At 44.8% G+C, this 15498-nt stretch overlaps 1 protein-coding gene across 4 annotated transcripts in view; it reads left to right on the top strand.

Annotated features, from left to right (window-relative positions):
• DENND4C (DENN domain containing 4C) overlaps positions 1–15498 on the top strand; it is a 170285-nt gene that overhangs the window by 87530 nt on the left and 67257 nt on the right. For all 4 annotated transcript variants that reach the window (XM_090038783.1, XM_090038785.1, XM_090038784.1 and 1 more), the window contains 4 exons: positions 1646–1712; positions 4796–4854; positions 7931–8075; positions 8875–9050. In XM_090038783.1, coding sequence (XP_089894909.1) covers positions 1646–1712; positions 4796–4854; positions 7931–8075; positions 8875–9050 — 447 coding nt within the window. The remainder of the gene's footprint in view (positions 1–1645; positions 1713–4795; positions 4855–7930; positions 8076–8874; positions 9051–15498) is intronic.

Genomic DNA, 15498 nt, shown 5'->3' on the forward strand with positions numbered 1-15498 from the left:
TAGGAGAGGCCATTCCTGTTTAATCCCAAAAGCTAAAACTAAGGGAATGGGGGGGGGGGGAAACATATATAAACTACAGAGATAAATGTCTGGGAATGTGGCCATGAAAAGCAAAAAAGGGATGGGGGTGAGTGCCCAGAGGGGAAGAAGGATGAGTGAAAAAGAGAGAGGGGGGAGAAAGTGTGTGGGGCTTAGGGAAAAAAAGAAAAGGGGGGAAATCAGAACATCCTTCAAATAGTAAAAGATAAAATAACTTCCCACACCAAACAAGCAAAAAAGAAAGAAACAAACAGTAAGAGAGTAGCTGTGAAGTAGACAAATGCAACTCGCAGATGGAGAAACTGGGATTGGAAGTGGGAAGGGACAGAGAAAAAGAAAAAAAAAAGAAAAAGCACTGCGAAAATGCAAGAAAAAAATTAGAAGGGGAGGTAGACAAAAACAAGAGACCTTTAGACAGGTGGAAATCAGAAAACACATTGGAAGCCGGGGAGTCTTACGCTCAGGATCACCCCATGCAGCTCCAAGTGAGCCTGGTCTGAGGCGTCCAGAGAAGGAGGGAGGAAGAAAGGGAGGAAGGAAGCAAGGAAGTTAATTGCTTGGATCGGGCATGAAAATTCTCATGTTTAGAAGTCGCTACAGGAAGTATAAAAGCATATAGGTAGAAAGTTTGCTAAAACTTCGTATTTGCCCTTTAAGTTAGAAGATTAGTATCAATGCCTTCTTACTTTGAGCTGGCATGCAGTGAGAAATGTCCTCTTGCCATTTTAGTATGGAGATAATAGTAATTTAGTTGATCAGAGGGGATTTTTTTTGCTCGTCTGTTTAGTTTGGTTTTGTGGGAAAGAATACACTTCAGAGTAACAATAAGAAATCTTACAGTGTTTCTTAATATATGTGTTTCTAGGCAGTAGGTAGTGCACTGTTCTAACTTCCTGTTAGTGCTATATTTTGGGGAAAACAGTCATTGTGTAAAAATAAAGCCTTATGCTTTGCATAGATTCTAAATGCATGCAAGCTAAGCATATGTCTGATTATGAGAACACATTTCATAGAATGTATGTGAAATCATGTTAAAAGGGTTTTTTAATTGCATTTCAGAGGTAAAAATTTCAAATGAAAGTGCCTTTCATCTGTTGTGTCTGTTCCTGAAAAACTGGTACCTGAGGGTATGGCAGATGGACAAACTGTAGAGTTTAAGAGTTGGAGGGATTTACTATGTATCAGGTAGTTTTCAGTAACTGTATGTTTTATGTGTACTCTCCTGTGGTATATTGAAGTTAAACAAGGGCATCTTAGCTCTGAATAAACAGGGTTTAACCTGGGATAGTATCAGACACAGGCCTACTCTGCGATAAGACTCATGGAAAGTCATCCCTTCCCCTTTTAACTCGATATAATTTCTTTGTCCTTTAGGATAGTATGTGGGCTACTCTTTAGGATCTACTATTACTACTTAAAAATAAAGTTTATAAGAAATGTCTTCCATATGATGGAATACCTAGTTGCAAAAATGTTTTTGCAGATTTTCTGCTGAACTGTTTTAAGGGAATTAAAAATAATTCTCTTAAATCAGATGAGAAACTATGTTGCATTCAAAATTGAAACACTGAGATTCAGAAGCAATTTGTTTTTACTTTCTTTTCAGGCATATATCCCACTTTATGCATAATATACCTTTTCCTTCACCTCAAAGGCCAAGGATCCTTGTACAGGTAACTAAAACATCTGCTTCTGCTTCTTGTCATAGTGTTAGGGTGCCCTTCTCTCAGTCACTGAAAGCATGAGTTCCTTCAACTTTTCACCTCAGCCTTAAAACTTCCTACACAAATAACAAAATGTTACTCTCTTATATTCCTGTAATTTTAGATTAGCTAAATACTGTATTTACTCAAATATGAGAGGAGGGTTTCCCTGTTAGTTGACAATCATTAAACTGCTGCCAAAAGCAGCATGTGCTCAGCAATAGAAACCAACTCTGAAGTTGATTAAATGCAGCCAACATTGAGCATGACTATAAAGCACCTGACCCATATTGGGCAAACATATTGATGAGAACCATTTTTTTTGTGTGTGTGGCCCTTAAAAAAGCGGGAGGGGTGGGTTCCTTTTTGGATGGAACTGGCACCGGGCCTTGGAGGTACTGCAATATCAGGCCAGCACTAAGAGGGCCAGAACTAGCCCTGACACCCTCCCTTTGCTGCCACATGCTACATTTGATTTTGGCTAAAAAGGCCAAGGTACTGATGGGGACCTACCACAAGGATAGGTTAGCGCAGCCCATCTGAAGAAAATATGTGGTAGTAGCCATTAAGCACAGTTCCTCTGAGTGCCAACTCTTCAAGTCATGGTGAGCCACCACATTACATAATTTCAACTCCCTTTTCACTCCTACATCTGGGCTGCAGCCTTCCCATGTCCAGTGATTCCTGTTTCTTCACCAGCCTTAAATGTCTGGCAAACATCAAATGGGGCTCCAAACAGTTCACTAGAATCCCTCTGTTGCTTTCTCTCTCAGCCTAGCATACATGATTAGTGTGGTCATATCCTCCATGATGCAAAGTGGGACCAGGTTACCCTGTACCTTATCTGCATATAATTTTTACAGCATCCCAGGACTCGTGACAAAAACATTTGGTTCCAGTCATGAGTGGGGAGCTAATTAAGTACTCACCTTTGTGGGGGCTGTCTAGAGTATACACACATACTGAGCAATGCTATGCCATGGAGTCACCATGGGTTGAAGTCCCGATGACAGTCCTGGAGTCCAGCCCAATGAACTGTATGGTAAATCATGAGCCTTTGATTTGAAACTAATATCATGCATAGTTTAGTGGTGCTTAAAAGTGTGTTTATGGAGTATCTGTGGTAAAACTTGCAACAGTTTCAAAAAAAAAGATGGCATGTATCAATTCTGGATGAGCTAAGTATATGGGTACTGGTATGCAAATTGCTAGCCATATTTAATTTCAAGGTAATTGCTTTCAAATTTGCTCCTCACTTCCATATGCTCAGGGAGAGCAGAGTTGATAGTAAGAAGAGGGGACTGGAATTGCTGGGGGAAAAAATTGATGGAGCAGAGGGCAACAGGACTACTGAAGGACCACCTATGGGGATGCCAATTAACTAATTAATTTAGAGGGTCATTAATCCTCTATGACCCACAGGTAGTCATGTTCAGGGGCATTAAAGTAAGTTAATTTCCCTGAGCAATGATTTATTGCCGGACCCCACTCGGAGTTAGAAAGAGTAGCTACAGACTATACCACAGGTAGGTTGAATAATATAAGCTGTATTACACAATAAAACTCATGCAACAACTACCCAATGCAATATTCCTGTAACACCCAAGCCGTAACACAATAAAATACACCCAGCAGGACAATAACCCAAGGCGCATCCTAAACCTAATGCCCCTGGTCACAGAACCAATCAAGTACACATTACAATGAGCTTCGGTCACTACACGGTTAACTGCTGTGCAACGTCACAGACAACCCAGAAACCACAGATGGCAGCAAGAACGCCCTGGACCTAGTCAGCAGGAGAAACCCTCTGACAGTCCATGAGGATTTCTAGTTTTTCCCTGCTAAGGTACTCAGCACCTCAAATTGGGAAAGGGTGATACTTTACCCAACTGTAGCTTCCACAGCCAAAGCCCAAAGGAAAGGGCGTGAGATAGGTAAGCCTCAGCGAGCTCAATCCCAATGTCCAGGTCACAGCAAGGAACTTGCACTCGACAAACTTCTACACCCCAAGAGCCTGGAGTCAGAACTATCTAGCCTGAGTGAGGCCGAGTCCAACCCTGAACCCCGAGAGCTCCTGCTTGCTGCTCCAGACAGGATTTATATCCTTCTAATCACACCACCTGTCACTCTCACCCACTGGTCCAATCATCACCCTTTTCACAATACCCACTCAAATTCAAGCGTACTTAAAAGGACCAATCAATTCAAACTATTTCAGCAAGCAACATTATCATAATTAACATATCAACATTGATAAACAGTTGCATTACCATTATCTACTGCACATGCACAGACCTTAAAAGTAGGTCATGACTTCATCAAGACTGAGAGTTCAAACCCTCTAGAAACTTCTCACCTCTGGTCATGGTGCATGTATGGACTTTCACTGTTCTACACTACCTGACCCCCCAGATTTATTTTTCCTGCTGTAGCAATAGGAAGGGGATAAATTCAAGGCAAACTTCCAATAATTAGATTCTATACCTGAAAAATGTTGTAACGAATTTATACATTTTCCGTATGTAGAATCTAATTATTGGCAGGGGGGTTGTCTTCTATTTGAGTAAATATGGATAAAAGTCAAGGAGCATTATTTTAGATTGCTAATTGTGTAATTGGCAGCAGAATGCTTTTCAACGTCATCAAATTCCCATCATCCTCCCCTTCAGTTTGCGGGCATCATTTACACTACAAGTTTTTTCTCTCACCTCTCCATACAAGTACAGGTTAGATGAACAGTGTCTACTGGCATGATCTTCAGTACTACTATATTTAATCACTTGGAAGTAGTTGAGTTCAGTGTTGAGTTATAGGCTGTTTCATGTAAACTTTGTGCGTCTTATCAGTGACGAATCTGAGTTCTGTTGGCCCAGTGAACAGAAATTAAGGACTATCCCTAATTAACATCTCCCATATTTTATTGTGACTCCTTGTTCTTATTCTGCCTGGCATCCCAACAGAACATTGATATAAACATTAATTGGGACGTCGGATGTGTATTGTCCTTGGGATTGGCCATACAAGTTATTTAATGTTTCCATGTTTTGCAGCTTTCTGCCCATGACGCATTAATACTGTCTCAACCGGTTTCTACACCTTTACCACTCAGGTAATATTAACTATTTAAATTATATGTGGCTTGAGAAGTTTAACAAAACAATGGATTGAGGATGGGGATGGAAGAAAGTAAAGCATTTTTGCAATCTGTAGAAAATCCCTGCCATGTGAGGGATTAATGTGGTTTGAATAATAACTATGTGGGAAGCAAAAAATTAGTTTGCTTGCCCACAAACATTGAAAAAACAAGCCAACAAACCATCCCCCCCCTCCCCCCCACACTTTACCAGAAGCAGCAGCATGTTATTTTGACCTGACATGGCTCTGCAGCATCTGTATAGATTGGGTGCTTTAGCAGGGGTTTTTGGTGCTTTTACATAGAGCTGATTCAGTCATCTATTACAGGGGTTGTCAGCTGGAGGTAGGCATACCCCAAAGGGTGCCTAGAAAGGTTGTAGGGGGTATGCGTGGGTGGGCAGGAACAGAGTGTGCCCTGAGGTGCAATGGTGGCATGTCCCCTAGTGCGTTCACCTGTTACCCAGGTGTGAGAGAAGAATGCGCTGCCAGCCTCACGCAGGACACTGTCGCCTCCCTGCCCCCCACCCCAGCTGGCTCTCCTGATTGACCGCTACCCTCTTACAGCAGAGCTGTGAAGGTCTGAATGGTGTGGGGGTGGGAGTGTGTTTTATGCCCACTCAGTGGTGTGCAATTTGCTGGGCACAGGGCTGGTTCCAGCACCACTGCTACGCACACCCCTGGGAGGGCATGGGGGGTGCATGTCCCTGGATCAGTATATGGAGCAGGGCGGGCTGCAGATGCGGCTGGAGCCAGGGCAGTGCTGGGCTGTTCCCGGCGGGGGTGCTGGGCTGGGCTGCATTGAGAGAGGGCTTGGGGGGCTATGGTGAATTTTGGGATGGCTGTAGCCCCATAGCCCTGCTCCCAGTGCCACTGCCACCCATCCTAAGTGGAGCCCGGCACAGCCTGCAGCTGCAGCCCTCCCCATCCCCTGTCCAGATCTGGGGGGCACATGCCCCCATACCCTCCCAGGGGTGCATATAGTGGCAGGAGCAGCCACCCCCATGCATAGCCTCCCATACCACATCACTCCCTCCTTCACTTTCTTTGTGAATGGGCTTGGGGGAGGCAGATGGAGACTCCCACAGTGCAGAAGGGAGTGGGGCAGGGACGAATCATTCACCCCTGCCCCTATCCCACTCTGTGCTGCACTGTCCCATGACCCAGCCTGGCCGGGGTCCTATGCACCATAATTAGGGCCCTGGCCGGACCAGGTCATGGGACACATAGAGCCTGGCACTCCTGAATGAGCTGCCGGGTTCTGATTGTCCTATGACTTGGCCCGGCTGGGGCCCCATACATGTTGAATGGGGCCTCAGCTGGGCTGGGTTGTGGAACAGTTCCCACAGTGCAAGGTGAATGATTTGCCCGTGCTCCACTCCCTCCTGTACTGTGAGGAGTCTCAGTTCCCCAGCCCCACTCCCTCCCTCACCACTTTCGGGTGGGGGGCAGATTGAGGCCCTCACGGTGAGGGAGGGAGCAGGGGTGGGGTGAGTGGCCTCAGCCAAGCCCCAGTCACGCCAGCCCCTGCTCCTCCCTGTGCCCTGCTCCCTCCATCAGCTCAGGGGCCTCAATCTGCCTCTCCCCCCACAACCTTTTCCCCTTCACCCTCTCCTTCCCCCACAGACTGCTGGGGGGGGAATGTGCTCAGCCCCCCAAATAATTTTTTCTCCCTCCACCTATGCAGCGCCTGCCCCTGCCCCAGCTCCAGCCCCACTCCCTCCCTCACAAGGCCCCACTCTCCTCCCTCCCCCTTTAAAAACAAGAAAAAAATATAAAGGGGTACATGTGCTGAAACTTTGAGACCAAAGGGGCACACTTGTTAAAAAAGGTTGAAAAACCCTGGCCTATTAAATAAAAGCAGCAGAAAAGCACCACTAAAGTGCCTGATCTCTACAGGCTTTGGGAAAGGTGGGTGCAACTAACACACTGTCTCTTCTGGGTATGTACTAGGCTCAGTGTGGGAGCGTGCCAAATTTAAAGTGCCATTTTTTTTTTTACTTTTTCCATGTCTGCAAGCAGCAGAAGTTGATGCTGAAAACTGGGCTTTAAGAATCTATTGTTGGTTTAAGATTATTTCTTATCCCATTTTTTCCCTTTTCCTTCTGATACATGGGAGAGTGTGGCTGCCAATTCTGGGAAATCAGCTAGTAGGTGTGTGCAAGCATGACAGGAAATGTTAAAACATGTTTGAACAGTCTGTGTTTTGGCACATTCTCTTAAAATTGGTCTACCTCTCTTGCCCTGGAGCTCAATGCACAAAATTTAAGTTTATGGATTTAGGTTACTTCTGCACATTTTTAAATCAACCTTCATTCCAACTACACAGCAAGGAATATTTTCCATGATTATTTTCATATTGGAATCTATATGTGTTACTGTGCTTTTGAAATGTATTTATCTTCAGAGTGGATGTTAGCTGCCAACCAACAAACTTGACAGTGACGGGGCATGGAGCATAAACATACTCTTGCTTCGGAACACTGGTTTAAACTCTTATTTTTACACATGAAGTGTTGTGGAATCTTAAATCTCCACATACTATTAGGAAAGAACATGCACAATCTAAACTGTATGGAATCCAGGAAGTTGACCTAAGTAGAGATAAAGCCTTTTGATTCCAAGGAGTGGCCAAAATGTGCTGAAGTATTGCATCTTAAACAGGGATTCCCGTAGCTTTATACCTGGAATATTATCAACCATTAGGAACCATCCTTTCATGATGGATGCTGTATTTCTTGGCAAGGTGGGCCTGGATATGTAATGAGAACCTGAAACAAAAAGAATAATTCTTTTTAAAAGATTTTTTTCTTGGTTGTTTAGCTTCTGTTTACAGTAGTGAAAATCCTGTATCAAGGTAATTATTGCCTGGCTATGACTGGAATTAGGTGAAGCCATTAACTTCTCTCAGCCAGTCATGGTCTCCAGCAAATACCCAGCACATTGATCGCAGTTGCTGTTGCTGCTGTTTTTCTAGCTGTGTTGAATATTGCTGTTCAAATCCAAGTAACTTTCTTTAACTTTCTCCTGGCCCTCCCGCTCCCCCTCTCCAGTGGAGCAAACTTCAGCACCCTGCTAATGAATCTTGGACCAGAAAACTGTGCTACTGTGCTACTCTTTGTACTCTTAGAAGGCAAGATCCTATTGCACTCCCTTAGACCAGCTGTGCTGACGGGTGTAGCTGAAGCTGTAGTAGCTGTAAGTATTGAATATTCTGTAGTGCAGTGAATTATATTACTCCTGACTCTGCAGTGTAATTTTTATTGTTTTTCATCACTTTCTAGCATTAGTAACAAACTATATTTTGAGATCTGTTAATAATCATGATATATTCAAAACTGGAAAAGTATGTGTTGTGCTGTAAGCACTGTTAAGGAACAGTTCCTAACACAATGACAAAAATTTTACAGTTTCTTACTAAAGGAGTGTTTCCCCTATGCATTAAAACATTCTAACATTTGATTGTAAGATAGGATGATTGAAATAAAACATGGGTCTTAACTTTAAAATTTTCTGAAACTTAATTAAGAAATGTTAAGTTTAACTTTAACTAAGAAATGTTCAGGGCGGCTAGGATCCGGAACCAGCTTCCAAGAGAAGTGGTGCTGGCTCATACCCTGGGGTCTTTAAGAGGAGGCTAGATGTACACCTTGCTTTGACCCAGTACTCTTTCCTGCCATGGCAGGGGGTCGGACTTGATGATCTACTCAGGTCCCTTCCGACCCTAGAAATTGTGAAACTCTCCAAATGCCCATTTTATAGCCATAGCACTGTGTTGAAGCCTTTTGTCTGAGTTTTGTTACATTTAAGTCACAGGCAACTGAAGTTTGCTGAAGATATGAGAGCCAACTGTAGGCTGTTTTGAGCTCTTCACTGTGTATTAAAGGTCTTCATATTTTGATTTTGATTTCCTGTATTTGCCAGTTTCACTTGTGTTTATTGCACACAGTCTGTTGTCCTGTTTAATACATGGATTTCATTTCATTTTTTCCTTCAGATGATATTTCCATTCCAATGGCAATGTCCATACATCCCCCTCTGTCCTCTGTCTCTGGCAACGGTGCTCAGCGCTCCTGTTCCATTTATAGTTGGAGTTGATTCACGATACTTTGATCTGTATGATCCACCACAGGATGTTGTTTGCGTTGACTTAGACACAAACATGGTGTACATGTAAGTTTGAGATTTTTTTTTAACTTTTGCTAGTATATACAGTAAAATATCAGAGGTACCCAAAAAACTAGATACTTTCAAGGAACAGTGCTTCAACAGATGTTTCTTAGTCCTATCTGTCTCTGCTGTTGCTAAAGCTGCATAACGAATTGAAGTATATTGAACTAACATTTTGAGCTAAATTCAGAAGTAAAGTAAGTGTGTAGACATGGAATTGTATATCTGGAACAGAAAAAGTGACTGTTAGAGAATGTAAGCCAGAATAGAGACAGGGTCTGCATCTTTTACTATTCTACAGGTTTCCTTTTAAACCACTATGCCACTTCTGAAATTTGGCATGTATGAATGTGATAAAACTGCAAGTATGTGTCCAATGAACGTGGAGATCAGTCAGTTGAATGCTAAGACATAAACTTATAAAAATATGCATGCAAAATTATCAGCTAATAATTAAAAAAAAAACAAAACTGATGTCCACTTTGGCATTTTCCCTGAGAGCACTGGTGCACTCCCTGACAGCAGAGTTCCTGGGCAGTGGGGGCAGGCGAGAGCTCTGGTGCCCCCCTGAGAGTGCCAGCCAGGGAGTGTGGGCGCCAGGAGAAGCAGTCCCCCCAGGGCCAATTGCGTTTACTCGGAAATGCCAGTGGCATGCCACTGCCACTTGCAAGTCGGTGGGATCAGCCCCTGGGGGCACCCCCCACCCCTGGTTGGCAAGATTGGCCATGGAGGACCCTACCCCCCGATCACTGACTGCCCACTGGGGGTGCAAGTGCAGGAGGCACCAATCGCCTATGCTGTTTTCTTCCAGCATGGTGGCTTTTCCGTCTAAGGAAGGTGGATTGGAGGTGAGCTATGGTGGCATTAGGCATACAGTGTGTGGATGCCTTCATTAAAACTCAAGATCTTAAGTTTCATTTTAATTCTTTTAGTGTAGAGTAAGTTGTGCAAAGCAGCGAATCTGAGGGGTAGATATGTTTTATAGAATTTTTCTAGTGCTGCAAGAACAGAAAAAAAAAATTGTTCTCACCCCACTAAAACCACAGTTCATGTACCAAAAATTACATTACAAATATAACTATTGAAGGGAGGAAAATCTTTAATGTTGTTTTGAATGTACTTTGCATGATTCACCCCTGCCCCAGCCCTACTTCCTCCTGTACTGTGGGGGGCTCAACCCCCTGCCCTTGCCTCACTCCCTCTGGGCAGATCGAGCCAATACAGCGAGAGAGGGAGCAGAGCCAGGGCTGGACAGGGTGTGGGATGGAGCCAGTGGTTCACCTGGGAGGTGTGGGGCATGGGGACAGGGTGTGGAGCAACTCCTGCCACTGCACACCCCCAGAGGAGGCATGGGGGGCATGTGCCCCACCCCCCAGATCTGTACACAGGGTGACGGCAGGCTGCCACTGTGCATTCAGGGCTTGGGCTGTTCCAGCCTCTTGCTGGTTGCTGCACTTGGGTAAGGTGAGGTGTACCACAGCAGCACTGGGAAGGAGGGCTATGGGGGGGGCTAGAGCCACCCCAAAATTCACTGTAGCCTCCTCTGGCCTGAGTGCAGCTGCTGGGAAGAGGCTGGAGCAGCCCCGGCCCTGAGCGCACAGCGGCAGCCGACCCTCACCCTGTGCACCGATCCAGGAGGGCGCATGCCCCCCCCCATGCCTTCCAGAGATGCTCACAGCGGCAGGACCCTCCCACGCACTCCCTTGGATGAACTAGCAGCTCCATCCCAAGACCTGCCCAGCCCTAGCCCCAATTCTTCCCTCACTGCGAAGGCCTCCATCTGCCCCTTCTCCTCCCCAAATAGACTTACCAACCAGATCTGCTCTCAAAGCTTCCAGGCTGCATATCAGCAATTGGACTGGTAGCAGCCGATATGGCTTGTCAGTAATTAGGCATTAGTATCTGCCCAAAACATCTTTATCGGTACACCTCTAATTTTTTTATACTCCACCCCCGCCAGCCCCATTTCCCACTTGCTCCCCCAGCTCCCCAATTGCTGCCCTGCCTGTCCCCATCCCCGTCCGGCTCCTACAGCCTCCCCACCCTGCAATGGCTGGCCTGCTCAGCCCCAGCATCCCAGCAACAACAGCAGAAATAAAAAAGCCCTGCACTGACTGGCAGGAGCAACTGCCATAAGGGGCACTGGGGCCTCTTGGCAGAGTGCCCCGCCCTCCTCCCCTTGCACAGCACGGGGCAGTGGGGACAGTCCCAGCTGCCTGGCACCTGCACTGCTACTGCCCCATCTCACGGGTGCAGCCAGAGTCGGCAGAGTGCCATGCGGTTCCGTGCTCTGTCGGGCATCTGGGGCTGCTCAGGCTGAGTGGTATTGGGCCCCAGGTGACAGCTCCAGTGGCCCCAGCTGCCCAATAGTACATGGAGCCACATGGCGCCCTGACTACCCCAGCTGCACTCATGTGATGGGGCAGTGGCAGTGTGAGTGCCAGGGGACCAGGGCTGGTTCCTGCTGCCCCATGTTGGTGGGGGGGCTCTGCCAAGAGGCCCCAGTGACCTCTACGGCCACTGCTACTGCCAGTGAGTGCAGGGCTTTTTTTTTTTTTTTAAATTGCCAGGATGCTGGTGTCAGGCAGGGCAGCCATGGGTAGTCCTCGGGTGTAAGTGAGGGATGGGGCCTGGTGTAGCAGGCATTGGGGAGGTTTGGGGGGTGCAAGTGGGGGCTGGGGCTGGGTGGGCAGCTATTGGGGGAGTCGGGGGTACAAGTGGGGTGTGGGGCCAGGCGGTGCAGCAATCCGAGGGGCTGGGGGAGCAAGTGGAGATGGGACATGTGGGCCCAGTGGGGGTGGGGTAGCCCCTGCAGGGGCTATGTGACCCCTGTGGTGGGGCTGTAGCCCTGTGGAGGGATGTCCATGAGCTGTGCAGGGGGGCTGCGCCCTGCAGGGCACAGGGGACCTACCCCTCCTGAGTAGAGCCCCCACGATCCACTGACACCTACCCACACACCCTTGCTCCTCACATTCCCCCAACACACATCCTGCGTGCCCAGCTGCCAGACAGGATGAGACCTGCTGGCAGGAGCTGTGGCTGCAGGGGCAACTGTCCCCACATCCTGGTTAGTGAAGGGGTCAGGGGGAGCTGCTCTATGATAAGAAAACCAGAGGCAAACAGCAAAACATATAGGTATTTAGAATTCATTTTATTATGATGATAGAGACACTGACAGGTTTCCAGATTTCTTTAACACTGTAGGTATGTCAGTAAAACATTGTCTGAATTGATGTGCTTTACCTTTTTTGCACACTGCTGCAAATGTTAGTATAGATACTCCATAAAAACACTTGAGCAGCATGTTTGTATCTACTTGTGCATAGTACAATCTTTTTTTAAATATAATTTCATTCCCAGACCCAATTTACTGAAATTTAATCCTTCATAATATCATAAGGCCTCTAGTTGTGGCAAACTCTCTTTGATGTACGGGTCCCACAAACTGATGTGAAGAAACTGGATGGATAAGGGTATTGTGCATGTAGAATGGCTTCTAATAGGAAAACATATTAAATCATTTTCTGGGTCATGCAATGAATTTGACTTTCTGAAAACAGTTAAATGGCAATATATTTGACTTCATCAAGTATTAGAAAGTCAGCTTTGACTTGAGACTTTAAGTACAGCTAATACTTCAGAAATATTATTTTTTGCCTTGAAATCTGCTTCTCTTCCCCATTCTCTGACATCACCCTATGAATATATAATGTCATGTCACAGACCTGATACAGATTATTTAAGACTTAAATGGAATGGATACCTTGAAATGACAGAAATCCAGTGGAAATCACCAATTTACAAAGCCCTCTTGCTCTCTATATATGTAGTGGCCTTTTGTTTCGATTGTGGAGGAACATGGATTTCGGGATATTTTACAGAGTGACTTCAGGACTTTTTTATCAGGGATTTTTCAGTTTTCAAATAGGGAACACCAGAATTCTTGTTAGGGAGGCCAGTGAAAGGACCCAGGTGGAGGAGCTTGCTCAGGGCTGGCACCCTGTGCAGCAGGTCACAGCCAGGCAGCAGCCCCTACTGCGAGACTGCTGCAGTGGGTAGAGGGTACAGGGAACTCTCAAGGCTGCTTCAGCAGTCCAGCTGGCACAAGGGGTAGTGTCCCCAGGTACCAATTGGCTGGGCCCCAGAAGCTCCTGAGAACAAGTAGCCCTGAACTACTTGCCAGGGCAGCTTTTTATACTGATGGCGCCAGGATAGGGTAGCTTTTTACACTGCTGGGGCCAGCACAGGTGCTGGCACCAGGTTCTGGCAGCAGATCCAGGAAGAGCCAGGCAGGGTTATTTTGCCCCAGGTTGCACAACTTGCACCACACCAAAGTGCGTGTCTGGCAAAAAGCCCCGGCTCAAATTTGCATCCTTGCTAATTGAGCTGTTGCAAGTGTACATGCCTGCTTGTGTGCACATGCCTGTAGAATCTAAAAATATTTAAGAATACTATTAGTTCCAGCTGCATATAGTACATGAGGTTTTTTTTTTCCTATGCAGAAATATATGTTATATAGTTTCATTATGCAGGAGGCAAAGGTTTGTTAGGGTGCTGTCTTATTGGACTAACTGTATAGCAGATATAGAGTTATACCAGCTTTGAATTGCAAGACATGCTTCATCAGGTTCTATTATAAATTGTTAATACTAATGTGATTTTCATTAGTCCCAGTGACAGCATTAAAGGAAATACTGCAGAACCGTACTGCTTGTGTTTTGTTTTCTCCAGTGAAAACATTGCAAAACTTCATAGCAGTCCATTTCAGAATACTAAAGTATAGAAAGAAAGAATAAATCATGGCAAGTGGAAGACACAGCTAACAGAATTGGGAAGAAAGTAAAAATATTTCTTTATATTAATTTTTATTATCTTCAGTGGAAAAATCTTTACTTTTTGCGTACTTAAGTTTTAAATGCTGAAAGTAGAAGACTTAAACACCTGATAATAAAGATTTTTTGGTATGCAAATGGAGAGATCTTCTAAAAAATCAGTTTGAATAAACATTTGCAAGCACAGAGTATGATAATATAAAACTCACTTGGGCTATTACCAGATGAAATCCATTCATGCTGACCAACTCTCATTTCTGTAGAAATGATGCATGGTTTTATATACATAAAATAATGTAGCAGTACTTCAGTATAGCGGTTTATTTTGAAAGACTTTATACAGCTGAATGGAAAGAATAACGTTCCAGAAAGTACTAGAAAATAACTGCCCATCTCAACTGGTGACTCACAAATGTCTTTTGAAAGCATTTCTTACTAGTAACTCCATTATCACAGACTGACTAAGATTTATTTACTGCCATAAAATATTGAATGCCTTTCATTCATCCAGCATCCTTCTTGGTGTCTATTATTAGTTGCTTTCAGACTATCTGCAAAAGTAACAGTGCAAACCCATTTGAGAGAGGTAGGTTTTTCTAAGGCAAGGGGTTTAGAGGGGTGGTTTTACTTTTATTTATTTTGATAATAATTCAAAGGAAGGAAGTTTCTAGTGGGCTGGAAAAACATATATAGTGAACATTGCTAGAAAGAGGAGCTGCTTAGAAGGGGAAAAAAAATGTAAAGTTTCCTTAGTGCACAACTGTGAGCCAGAGACCACAGCATATTTATCCTGGCTTTGGCTTGCTGGGCAGTCTCTGACAAGTCTCCCTTAAATTCCCTGCCTCAGTTTACTGGTTAGTAAAGTAGGAATGGTAATACTTGCCTAAAAGGTATATGCATGCCTGCCTAGAGTTTTCTCAGGGTTCAGCCCTGCTCTCCCTTTCTTTTTACTTTTCCCTTGCTGAATAAGGCCTGGCATTGTAGCTGCTGTCTGAGGTCAAGGAGGAGCCTCCCTTTAAGCCAATTCATGCCACTGCTTAATAATCCACATAGGTCTCACAATGTGTGTTGAATGCTCAACCCTCCCAGTCCCTGGGAGGGCTGAAGTTGAGAATGGAAATTGGACTGGTGTATCACATGTTGCACTGCAGCATGTGATCAGAAGACTTGGACCCTGATCATACTTTATCGCTAGATGCCTTTTAATAGTATTCTATTACTAATTGCTGTACTTTCCCTTTTCTTCCATACAACAAGTGTGTATATTATATTTGTGTTTAGTGCCATTGAATGCAAAAATTTCTGTATGAATCATATTTTGCATAGTACCCCTATACAGATGAGCTTAATTCAGGTATGTTTGAGGCAAACGTTCAGTGAGAGAGAGCAGTGAATCTGAAAAGTTTCTGCTTAACTCTCTAAAAAGCAAAACTATTTACAAATCCTGTTTACAGCTTAGAGAGTGTCAGAAACACTACTTTGATTGCTCCATTGTTAAAGGAGATGATACAGTTTTCAGTTTAGTTCTCACTATTGTATATTCTATCCCTAACAATATTAAGTGGAGAAAAGGTCAATGAACTTTCCGCGTGTAGGCATCACATCTTGAAAGTGAAGTA

This window comes from Crocodylus siamensis, chromosome 3 (assembly GCF_052110815.1).
Source record: "Crocodylus siamensis isolate JL-2025a chromosome 3, ASM5211081v1, whole genome shotgun sequence".
Taxonomy (NCBI): domain Eukaryota; kingdom Metazoa; phylum Chordata; order Crocodylia; family Crocodylidae; genus Crocodylus; species Crocodylus siamensis.